The sequence below is a fragment of the Rhinopithecus roxellana genome, chromosome 19, assembly GCF_007565055.1.
Source record: "Rhinopithecus roxellana isolate Shanxi Qingling chromosome 19, ASM756505v1, whole genome shotgun sequence".
Lineage (NCBI taxonomy): Eukaryota > Metazoa > Chordata > Mammalia > Primates > Cercopithecidae > Rhinopithecus > Rhinopithecus roxellana.
The window spans coordinates 67,727,868-67,740,379 of record NC_044567.1 but is presented as its reverse complement, the minus strand read 5'-3'; the positions used below and the strand labels follow the sequence as shown (position 1 = coordinate 67,740,379).

At 42.1% G+C, this 12,512-nt stretch overlaps 1 protein-coding gene across 7 annotated transcripts in view; it reads left to right on the top strand.

Moving 5' to 3' along the window:
* The window catches only part of SPECC1 (sperm antigen with calponin homology and coiled-coil domains 1), a 316,918-nt gene that overhangs the window by 255,080 nt on the left and 49,326 nt on the right, over positions 1-12,512 (top strand). For all 7 annotated transcript variants that reach the window (XM_030923259.1, XM_030923260.1, XM_030923264.1 and 4 more), the window contains 3 exons: positions 2,187-2,268; positions 5,806-5,962; positions 8,537-8,639. In XM_030923259.1, the coding sequence (XP_030779119.1) occupies positions 2,187-2,268; positions 5,806-5,962; positions 8,537-8,639 (342 nt within the window). The remainder of the gene's footprint in view (positions 1-2,186; positions 2,269-5,805; positions 5,963-8,536; positions 8,640-12,512) is intronic.

Below are 12,512 nucleotides of genomic sequence, written 5' to 3'. Positions count from 1 at the left end.
GGCCCTGCACAGACGAATGTACCAGGATGTTCATTGCAACATTATTCCTAATATTAATATCAATATCAATATCAATAGAGAATCAGTAAAACAAATTATGGTAATGAAAATAGCTAAGATCTACTGAATGCTTACCATGTGCTGGGCTGTGTTTTTTTTTTTTTTTTTTTTGGAGACAGAGTCTCTCTCTCTCGCCCAGGCTGGAGTGCAGTGGCCGGATCTCAGCTCACTGCAAGCTCCGCCTCCCGGGTTCACACCATTCTCCTGCCTCAGCCTCCCGAGTAGCTGGGACTACAGGCGCCCGCCACCTCGCCCGGCTAGTTTTTTGTATTTTTTAGTAGAGACGGGGTTTCACCATGTTAGCCAGGATGGTCTCGATCTCCTGACCCCGTGATCCGCCCGTCTCGGCCTCCCAAAGTGCTGGGATTACAGGCTTGAGCCACCGCGCCCGGCCTGGGCTGTGTTTTGATTGTTCTAACTGGATTTAACTCATTTAATCCTCCCATAACCCTCTGAGGTAAGTACCTTTAGTATCATTGCCATGTTATAGATAAAGAAAATAAGACACAGAGAATTAAGCAACCCAGGGTCTCACAGGAGGGTGGTGCCATCTGGTCCAGAGCCACTTGCTTGGTCTCTTGTGGCACTTCTCATGGAAAGCTGCCAAGATGGTGCGTAATGGTGGGTATAAAATGACCTCTAAGATACAGTAAATGAAAGAAGCAAAGTGGTATATAAAACAGTGTAATGCTGTGATAACATTTGTGTTTCTAGAAAAACAGAGGGTGTTTTTCAAGGTTTTTCCTTGAATAATATCATGCTGACTTGCATTCTGAAATGCTTTTTTAAATGGCAGTAAAAAAATGCACCATGAAATCTACCCTATTAACAAATTTTTGGGTATTATTAACTCGAAGCACAATATTGTATGGCAGGTCTCTAGAAATTTTTTGTTTTTAATTTCAACTTTTATTTCAGATTCAGGGTGTACATGTACAGTTTTGTTACATGGATATATTGTGGGATGCTGAGGTTTGGTGTATGATTGATCCCATCACCCAAGTAGTGAGCATAGTACCCAACAGGTTTTCAATCCTTGCTTCCCCCTCCTCTAGCACTCCCCAGTGTCTATTGTTGCCATCTTTTTGTCCTCTACAACAGTTTTATCTTGCCTGACTGAAACTCTGTATCCATGGAACAATTCCCCACTTCCCCTCCCTGAGGCCTCTGGGAGCCACCATTCAACTGTCTGTTTCTGTGATTTTGACTGCTTTAGATTCCTCACGTACATAGAGTTATGCCACACTTATCCTTCAGTGACTGGCGTATTTGACTTAGCATAATGTCTCCAAGACCCATTTACATTGTAGCATGGGACAGGATTTCCTTCTTTTTTAAGGCTGAATAATATTCCATTGTATATTCTGTACCACATTTTCTTCATCCGTTCATCTGGTGGTGGACACTGGGGTTGCTTCCACGTCTCGGTTGTTGTGAATTACGCTGCAATGAACATGAGAGTGCAGATATCTCTTTGAGATCCTGTTTTCAGTTTTCTTGGATAAATACCTAGAAGTGGCATTGCTGGATCATTTGGTTGTACTATTTTTAATTTTTTGAGGAACCTCCATACTGTTCTGTGTAATGGCTGCACCATTGTACGTGCCTACCAACAGTACACAGGAGTTTCATTTTCTCCACCTCCTCACCAACACTTGTTCTCTTTCTGTTTCTTTTTGATGATGCTCTTCCTAATAAATGTGAGGTGGCGTGTTACTGTGGTTTTGGTTTGCATTTCCCTGATTGGTGATGTTGAGCATCTTTTCATATACCTATTGACCATTAAAAATAGAATACTTATACAAACATCCTTGAATATACGTAGAACATTCCAGGAAAGATATTCACAAAGCCAGTTAATAATGATTGCCCTTGGAGAGAAGAACTGGGAGATGGGAAGGAAAAGGAGACTTTCTCTTCACTATTTGCCCTTTTTATTGCTTTTGAGGATGGTGTCTATTGCGTGTATTACCTATTCAAATAAATGAGTTAATTAAAAACTCCCCTGGTTATTCCACTGTGTTTAAGAACTATTGCACACACACGCATGCACACACACACATCTGTGTTTGTTCTGTTCTTGATGTTATGAGCTCACCATGCTGGTGTCCTCCTGGTTTTTACAGAGGCATTCGACTTACAGCAGTGTGCGGCCAGCCAGCAGAGGGGTGACTCAACGCTTGGACCTTCCCGACCTTCCCCTCTCAGGTAAATCATGTCAACAATAAGAACTTTTGACTTATCTTTCCGTGCAGTTAACTTTTCTTCATTTCTTTGCATGAAACTGAGCTTAGAAAAATAATCAGTGGCATTTCTTGCAAGTGATTTCAACCCCTGAATAATGTACACGTCATGGACATTAGATGAAGCAGTGCAGCTGACAAAAGGAAAAAGCATCTGTCTCCTGCCAGCTGCACTTCTCAGTGTCCTTGTGCTAGGGAGACAGGCCCAATTTTGTTGTTGTTGTGTTCTTTTTCTTTTTTTAGAGACATGGTCTGTTTTGTTGCCCAGGCTGATCTCAAATTCCTGACCTCACGTGATCCTCTTGCCTCAACCTCCCACAGTGCGGGGATTATAGGTGTGAGCCACTGTACCTGGCATGTTATTTTTTAACTGAATCTCAAGAGCATATTTTCTCATCTTTAAAAAGTAACTAAGGGAAAAAAAACTTCCCAGATTTTGAATTTGTCTGCTGCTTCCGCAATTCTTAAAATTTGCCTCTTTAAAGGTATTGGTCTTTTAGTGCAATCCTCTTCCTGTTGTTATACAATATGTGTGTGTGTGTTTGTATGTGTGTGTACATATTTGTTTTGTTTTGTTTTAACTCAAATACTGGTTTTAAAGTGGAGGTTGCGTTCAGCAGTCCCTGACCCCCATCACATTTGCGTTCACACCACATCTCCTGTGTCACAGGCTGATGTGAAACAGCCTTCAGGAAGGAACACGTGGGCTTGAGTCTCAGCACTGCTGCTCAGCCTGGCTTTGGCCCCATCACCCCACTTCTCTGTGCTTTCGTCTCCTCATCTCTAAAATGGAAATAATCCGGTCCACCTCCTAGGATCATATCAAGGATTGAGTTGGCACGTTAAAGTGCCTTGAACATGCTGGGCATGTGGCGAGCGCTGTGGAAGTGTTTGCCATGCACATCTCACCTGCTGTTCTCTGCTAACCCAGTTCACCTGCCCAGAACTAAAAGGACAACAGTGCTTGAGTCTAGTGGGAGGTTAAGGTTGTCCAGAATATAGGGCTTAGAACCTATGTATGTGTCTATGTGGTCACTGTTAGGAAATAAAAAAGCCAAAGAGAACACTGAATGGACTGTTTACTGCTCCCTGTAGGAAGGACAGAAAGCCAGAAGTCTGGATCACGTAGACAGAAATCCTTTTGTTTCTAAGCATAAAATAAAATTTCTACAGCTATACTTCCTTCAGATCTTGGTCAAACACAATTAGGCTTGTTCTTAAAATAGTTGTTTCTATGAGGGAACTTTCCCCTCTGAATCTTCTTTGCTTTTTCATGGAATTAAATAAGGATTTTAGAGTTGGATAAACACTGACAATTGAGAATTTGAAGATGATCTCAGCCCATTCCTCGAATTCTATGTGGAAGATATTCAAGCCCTACAGAAATTGAGTGACTTATAAAGGCTGCAGCAATTTTGGATGGCTCTGGGGCCAGGAAGTCTCCTGATTCTTTCTACCTTGTGCCTCTTGGTGCTGAGGCTGGTGATTGCTCTGAGTAATAGCTTTCTAAAGAAGTGGTGAAAGTTTATACAGCACTCCAAGTCATAATAATGACTTTCCAGCAGAAGGAAATGAAGACCAAAAGCCAGTGTAAAGTCAAGAGTGTAAGAACAGAGACAGAGTTCAGTGGATGTAGAGAAATGAGAGAGTCTATGCTCCAGGAGACCAGTCCTGAGTATCCCATACTAGGAGGGGAGTGGAGGAGGCCAGAGCACAGCAGGAAGCCCACTTGGCTCACAGTCTCCATGCTTGCTGTGTAGAGGGAATAACTTGATTGCACACATAGTGATAGGTGTGGGGTTTTTGAAAAATTGTGGTAAAAGACATAATATTTAAATTTACCGTATCAACCATTTTTAAGTGTACTAGGTAAGCCTTTGGTAGGTAATATTTGTGTCTTCTCTCTGTTCCACTAGCCTTAAAGTTTCCTATTGTGTGGAGACAGCATTCTTTTTGGTTTTCTTTGAGAGAGAGTCTTGCTCTCACACAGGCAAGAGTACAGTGGCATTATCATAGCTCTCTGCAGCCTCAAACTTCTGGCCTCAAATGATCCTCCTGCCTCAGCCTTCAAGTGGCTGGGACTAGAGGTACATGTCACCATGCCTGGCTAATTAAAAAAATGTATTGGGGGGCTAGAGACAGGGTCTCACTAAGTTACCCAGGCTGGTCTTCAACTCCTGGCCTCAAGCAATCCTCCTGTCTTGGCCTCCCAAAGCACTGGGATTACAGTCATGAGCCATCATGCCTGGCCAAGAAACCATTCTTTTAGTTGACAAGATACATACTGAACTTGAGACCACAGTAGCTTATTGCTCTGAAATTAATACCTCATTGACAGCCCTCCCTACTTAGCCCCCACCAGGCACCTGTCTGCTTGGATGATTCTGTTTACTGTTATTACGGCAAAAGGTCGCAGTGACAATTACTTGCTTCCAGCAATCCCCAGCAATTGCTTGTCAACATTGAGGTCATTGGAAGATTAATGTGCTGTTCTTGTTGTTCTCTTGGATGTAAATACTATTTTTCTCTGCTATTTAGAGCTGACTAGCCTCAGTCCTAACTTTACTGCCCCTAAATGGTGGCTGTGAGCTGTAGACGGATTATTTTCTTCTGTGACTATTCACAGGTCATGGGCGGCAACTGTGGGCTCATCCTGGTCCCTCGTCTGCTCTGTAGCTTTGAATAAGGCACTTAGTTCTCTGAGCTCCAGTTTCCTCTATAAATATAAACTAGACAATCTCGAAAAATTTCTCCTCTTCCATACTTTTATGGTCCTTTAAGATATATCATCTGGCTAGACATGGTGGTGCACTCTCCTGTAGTCCCAGCTACTTGGGAGGCTGAGGCAGAGGATCATTAGGAGGTCAAGTCCAAATCCAGCCTGGGCAACACAGCAAGACCCCGTCTCTAGAAGAGAAAAAGAAAAATAAGTATCATCTGGAGGATTCAGTTCATTTCATTATCTGTTTTGACTCAGACTGATATGACAGCAGAAAAGAGCCTTGAAAGGGTGATTTCTACTTTTTTAGCAAGCCAGGCCCTATGGCTAGAATGGCCTTTTCTCTTGTAAAGTAGTTCTTCTTGGTTCCCAGCTTCTTGTTTACTGCTGCCTGTGATCTGATCATCACATGAGGCATTTTCCTGCCACTCTCTCTCAGATGTCTGTCAGTTAAAAGATATTACCTGGGGACAGGGCTGGCTTTGCTGGCACTTGCACAAGGCCATTAGAAGGGCATGTGCTTGGTGTAATACTCTGGTGACATCATCTTGAAATTCACAGTAGTTTTTGAACAAGAGATTGATTTGGCGTTAGATGCTATAAATGATGTAGTGGTCCTGCCTGTAGAATCCACATCCCTATTGCATTTTTATTACTTCAGAAACGTATATATGTTTGCAGTTGAGGATAAAATGGGAACGGTAATTGTATTTGAGAATGAAGCATGATGGCAATCAAGAGCTGCTTCTTCAGGAATGGGTGATTATGTGGTTGTTCCCACAGATATTCTAAAAGGAAGGACTGAGACCCTGAAGCCAGACCCCCACCTCCGCAAGAGTCCCTCACTGGAGTCACTGAGCAGACCCCCGTCTCTGGGCTTTGGGGACACAAGACTGCTGAGTGCTTCCACCAGGGCATGGAAACCACAAAGCAAACTCAGGTATCGTGTTTCAAACAATAAGAAATCAGAAAAACATTGGGCTAATCACCTTTTATTCTTCCCTCTGTTTTGTCCCCATGGCCAATTTACTTCTACAAATATTTCCTGCATGAAAATGACTAAGATACTGTGCCTGCCCTTGGCAAGTCTAAAAGGAGGACAGTGGATAGTAGTAGTGTGCAAAATGAAATTAAGGGCTGTAAAAAACAATACTGCATAAGCAAAGTGTTGAGAGATTGTTAGTTGGATCAAGAAGTCTAGAGAGAAGTGGCGCTTCTGCCAAGGGCTCTAAAGGTGCCATTACAAGCACGCTGTGGAATAGTGTTCAGGGAATGTGGGTGGTGTCATGTGTCTGGACTAGACTGTGGGCTTCCTGAGGGCAGGGACCCTGCCATGCATATGCATAACAAGCTCTCTGTCAGTATTTGTTGGGTGGTTGGATAGGTGACTAGGACATTCCAGCTGGAAGGCATATTGTAAGTAGTCTCCATTGCTAAGGAAGAGGTTTGTGTGTTATTTTGGTAAAGCAATGGGGTACCACCAATTTTGTGGGATTTTGTTTTGGATTTTGAGGTTGTACAGTGAGATTGGACCTGCATTTTAAGGAGGATTCATCCCAAAACAGTGGTATCTAAGGGTTGGAGAGGCATTTTGAAATCAGTGTTTAAGAAGGACTTTCACAGGGATGTGAAGGAGGAGTTGGCAGAGGGAGAGGACGGCAAGACCAGCAGGGTGGTCACTAAGCGCTGGTCTTTGTTCCCACACCTCTGTCACCTCCTCCCTTTCCAGTGCCCCTGGTCGCCAAGGCCACAGCAAACCTTTTTCAGCTGCTTCCTCTCTCCCAAGTGTCTTCCCTGCTTCTCTGTGTTGGTTAATTTTCTGAAGCACTGAGCACATCCTGCCACAAACCTTGCGGAAATCTCACATGACTCTGTCATCCGCATTCCTCATCCTGGTCTTCTAGGTGCCTCACGACTTAGCACCACCCCACCCACCTGCCAGAATGGCCCCGTCCCTCCCTCCACCTGAGCCTGTTTTAGTTTCTGCCTTTGTAATATAACATGACCATTTCTTATTGCAAGATTTTATGTATAAGGTTCTAGCCTGAATCGTTTTTCTTTTCTCCTTTCATACCCTAAATACTGCTTCTCCTTCAAGGTCAAACCTTTCATGAAGTTGTACCTAACACCTGGCACATCGACATATCCCTTCCCCGACTTTGGTGTCTTACACTTTTTTGGGTGTTTCATTTTTGTACTGCTCTGTAGTGTGGAACACTGTTGCACAGTACATGCCATTGTCTCCATTTATGCTATAATTTAGCGGACAGTAAATGTTCAACTTACATTTTGGTATCTCTTCCAGCCCCTTGCGTTGTGCAACACACATAGTATTTCACTTAGTAAAACTTATGAATGAGTAGATGGATTAATATACAAAATTGGCTAGTTTAGGAGTAATAGCTTTTTAATAAATATAATCACAAATATGGGTATTATAGAAGGATTTATAAGTGTCTGAATAAATTCAGGTCTTGTTACACCTTTGGGTATAGCATATATTTGGACCCAAATAGATGAAGTCATGTGTTTCATAGGTTTAATGTAAAGCCCCAGATACTACATACTGTCCTGTTTCTGTGCAAGAGATTTAAATAATCAAAAGAGCTTTTAAGGACCAGAATTAGTGCTGTTCTGAAATTGCCCTTTTCTTCATACCAGAAATGCATACAAAAAGGCTATGTGTGTATGAATATGCTACTGATATTTTACCTTTCTTAATGAAAAGTTAAATTAGTAAAATTCTTATTTCAATTTTACATTTATGTTATTGGGATAAACAATGGCAGGATATCTGGTGTTTTTAATATGCCCTTCCAATGTACGTTTACAATTTATTTTGTTTTATTTTTTGGAGATGGGGTCTTGCTTTGTTGCCCGGGCTGTAGTGAAGTGGAACAGTCATAGTGCACTACAACCCTGAACTCCTGGCCTCAAGCAATCCTTCCTCCTCAGCCTCCTGAGAAGATGGGATTATAAGGACTCACCACCATGCCCAGCTAATTTTTTTATTTTTTATTTTTTTAAAGATAGGGTCTTGTTATGTTGCCCAGGCTGGTCTTGAACTCCTGGGCTAAAGAGATCTTCCTGCCTTGGCTCCTAAAGTTCTGGGATTATAGATGTGAGCCACTGCACCCAGCCAGTCTACCTTTTACATTTTATGTAGATACTGGTTTAGTCTTGAAACATGTAGGGTGTGTTTTGTTTACGTATCTTTAATTCAAATGATATTGTACTTAAGTAAACAAATGAAAGACTAGATGGATGAGCAACAGATGGATTTTAAAACAAAATGTAACAAAACTCTCCCCAGATTTATGATGGTCAGGAAGCACAATTTAATTTTTATTTTATACTGTGAGATATCATAAAATAGTAATGTGACTAATTTCTTTAGTGTCTGGCTGGATAAACTAGACTTTTGCTTTTCTAAAGTAGGTATTTATTTCTTGTGTATTTGAAGATTCTAAGTATTAGCATCTTCTCCTTACCATGTGCTCTTCTTTCTAACCAGTGTGGAAAGAAAAGACCCTCTGGCGGCCTTGGCCCGGGAATATGGTGGTTCCAAGCGCAATGCTCTACTGAAATGGTGCCAGAAGAAGACACAAGGCTATGCGGTAAGGGACAACATCAGCCAACTTCCAGCTGACCCTGGGCAGTAGTAGTCCTGTGCCAGTACATGTTCTATGTGTGCCTATGCTTGGTGGGCCAATATGCATGTAATTATCATCTTTCTATTCTCCTAAGCAGGGCTGCCAGGGAGCGTTTGATATTTGTGCACTGCCCAAAGGCACCCTGACAGAGAGGCAAATGCAACTGAAAAACAGTCTGCACTCCACCCACCAAATGTATGGCTACATGCAGAACTGCATCTCCCTAGGGAAGGGGACCCTTTCCTTTGGTCAGAGTGTTACTGACCACAGGTTCTTCGGCTCTCAATGCAATAGAAATTGTCATGAGGCCAAAAGAGTTTTCCCAACAAGGCTTTATTGGAGCTTATGCCCTTATCCCTCAGGCATGAGGGAGGATTGATTCTCTGGCTGAGTCCTTGAAATGAGCTGGTAGGGATTTATTAAGCAAAGTGCAGGAATTGATATCAAGGTAGAGAATGTGGACTGGGCTGGGTAGAGCATGTGAGGGGTAGGGGATGTGGGTCAGTTTATCTGCTGGCAATGGTTGTCTTGAGTAATGGGCCACCTAGTGTTCTGGTCGGTGGCAGCAAGGCTATACTCAGTTGTTTAGCATTCCTCGCTGAGATGGGACATTCACAACTTTGGTTGGATATGTTGGATTTCCTAGAGCCAGTTTCTGGAATTATTTAAGTAAAAGAATTAAACATTCTTTTATTCTTTTAAACATTATGAGATTACAGAAAAACACTGTGGCTATTTTCTTTGCATGACTCTTAGCAGGTATGTCAGTGAAGTAGTGGTGTGGGTTTTGTGATCAGTGGGAATGCATGAAACAGTGCTGTAGTGGGGATGAGCTGAAGCCAAGCCCCGTCCCTGCTGTCTCAGAAGCAGACACGAGCTCCCCCAGCAGTGATGCCTCCACCCAAGAAGACCGTTTTTGCTGAATTACCCTCCCAAAGAAGAGTGCACTGCCTAATTCACATAAAGGTCCTATGGAGCTGGGCCTCCACAACTTCTCCAAACATTTTCTTCCTGTTGCTTTGAGAATTGTTTGCATTTAGTTTAAGAGTTTTTGTTTTCTAGGACAGTATCTGTTTTCTGTGAAAGTCAGAAAAGGAAGTAATACCTGATGTAAGTTTAACCTTTTTTCTTGTGAAATACACAAAGATAAAATGCACAAAATATAAATCATAGTTTCTTGAACTGTGAGGAAGTGAAAAGTCATGCAGTCACCACTCCCATCCAGAAGAGGAGCATCACCAGCTCCCACAGACCCTTCCTATGACTTTCCCATCATAACCCTCAGTACTCCCTCAGATAACCATTGTCCTCAATTCTCCTTCCAGATTTTTACAAAAGTATGCATCCCTAAATACTATGTTAGTATTGCTTGCATTTGAATTTTATTACAAATGGAATAAAAAAAAGCTATGTAATATTTGCATCTGGCTTTTTTTACACAGTATTGAGTCAGTGAGATTTATCCTCATTGTTGCATATAGCTGTAATTTGTTCATTTTCTTCACCATTTAGTAACCCATTGTAGGATTATACCATTATTTATCCATTCTATTATTGACGGACAGTTGAATCATTTCCAGTTTGGAGCTATTATGAATAGTGCTGTTATGTTCTTGTGTGTATTTCCTGAAACTCATATGTGCTCATTCCTGCTGGATACATATTTAAGAATGGAATTCCTGGGCCATAGGGTATGCATACAATGTAGTGGATAGTGCCAAACAGATGACTGAAGTAATTGTACAATTTATATCCCTCCAGCAATTTATGAGAGGTTTATTTCTCTGCGTTCTCATCAACACTTACTATTGTCAGTCTTTTTACTCAGGGTTATGTGGGTAATGTGTAGTACTATCTCACTGTGGTTTTGATTTGCATTTTCCTGTTGGCTGGGGCAGCTGAGCACCTTTTCTTACGCAAATAGATACCCTCTTTAAAATTGGCAATTCCTATTGCATTCTTACAATATTTTGCTAAAACTTCTGAAGATTCCAGCACCATAATACTCCCTTCCCAGGCTGAAGCTTTTTGGGGAGGTGGGGACGGAAAATTAAAGAAGCTGGCAAGAAACACTCAGCCTCAGCCAAGATCCAGCCCAGATATTAAATTAGCAGGGCTGGGAGTCTCTGTCATGTCAGCAGTCAAATGTCTTAAAACCAGAATCTACCCAGAGTATACGTATCTTGTATCTTTGCCATTACCTTCTTTTCACTTTATGTTAAAAAAGAAAAAGAATCCCAGCACTTTGAGAGGCTGAGGCGGGAGATTGTTTGCTCCCAGGAGTTTGAGGCTGCAGTGAGCTGAGATAGCGCCACTACACACAAGTGTGGGTCCAAAAAAAAAGAAAAATCTGTCACACTACTGTCCAATAATAGAGGCTCCCAAAGTATAAACTCGCCTCAGACACTTACTTATTCTTCCTGCTACCCTGTCCACTCTGCCTCCACCCTGTTTCAAGGCTAGACCATGCCATGAAGGAAGCCCCTTGGTTACAGCCTCCCCCAGCCCATCAACCACCCTGAGGACACAGGAAAGAATAAGAAACCAGAGGGAGGTGGTTGCCTGCAGGAGGTTTAGAAAATAGGAATGGTAATGGGAAATTGCAGAAAACATTTAAAAGGAGCCGTCATTCAAGAATGACACTACTGATGCTGCCTGTGCTGTCCCCCACCTGACAGAAATAGACCGAGGCAGCTGCCAGAGTGGATATGAAAAGACAATTCACATTTTCAGAAGGAGTGGCCTTCTATGATGTAACCTTGTCATAAGGCAGGGAAGAGACAGACAATAAGATGTTTCCAGTCAGGATCACAAGAACAACAGTATTTCCTGCTGGAGTGATTTTTTTTTGTTTTTGTGAAGATCTTGGATTCGTTTTCAAAACATTTTATGTTTGATGAAACCCAAAACTCATTTTGCCTGAAGAGTACTTTTCATTCATCATTAAATCTCTGTAAAATTAGAAATATGAACATGTGTCTGCTTTATTTACCCTTCACAAAATATGTCTAGACCTGTTTGTCTGAGATGCCTCATAGTCTTATTCTCTCAGAATTAGGAAGCCAAAAATAACTGGTGAAAACTTTTTGAAAACCAGGAACCATGTGTTCTTGACTTAAAATAACTTTCTTTTTATTTCATCAAAGTATAGTGTGAAAGGTTATGTTATATCCCTCTCTCTCTCTCTATTATATATATATTATTTCAACTTTCGTGTAGATTCAGGGGGTGAGTGAGCAGGTTTGTAACAAGGATACATTGCGCGATGCTGAGGCTTGAGTTATGGGACCTGTCACCCAGGTAGTAAGCATAGTACTCTGTAGGTTGGTTTTCAACCCATGCCTTCTTCCCTTCCTCCCCTGTCTAGTAGTCCCTAGTATCTATTGTTGCCATCCATGTGGCTTTTTTTGTTTTTGAGATGGATTTTTTTTTTTTTTTTTTTTTTTTTTTTTTTTTTTTTTTTGAGACAGAGTCTCACTGTCACCCAGGCTGGAGTGCAGTGGTGCAATCTCAGCTCACTGCAACCTCCACCTCCCATGTTCTAGCAATTCTCCTGCCTTAGCCACCCAAGTAGTTGGGACTACAGGCACACCCCACCACGCCTGCCTGATTTTTGCATGTTTAGTAGAGACAGGGTTTTGCCATGTTGGCCAGGCTGGTCTCAAACTCCTGACCTCAGGTGATCTGCCCACCTCGGCCTCCCAAAGTACTGGGACTACAGGTGTGAGCCACTGCCCCTGACCCTTTATATCCATATGTACTCAATGTTTAGCTCCCACTTATAAGTGAGATGTGGTATTTGGTTTTCTGTTCCTGCGTTAGTTTGCTTAGAATAAT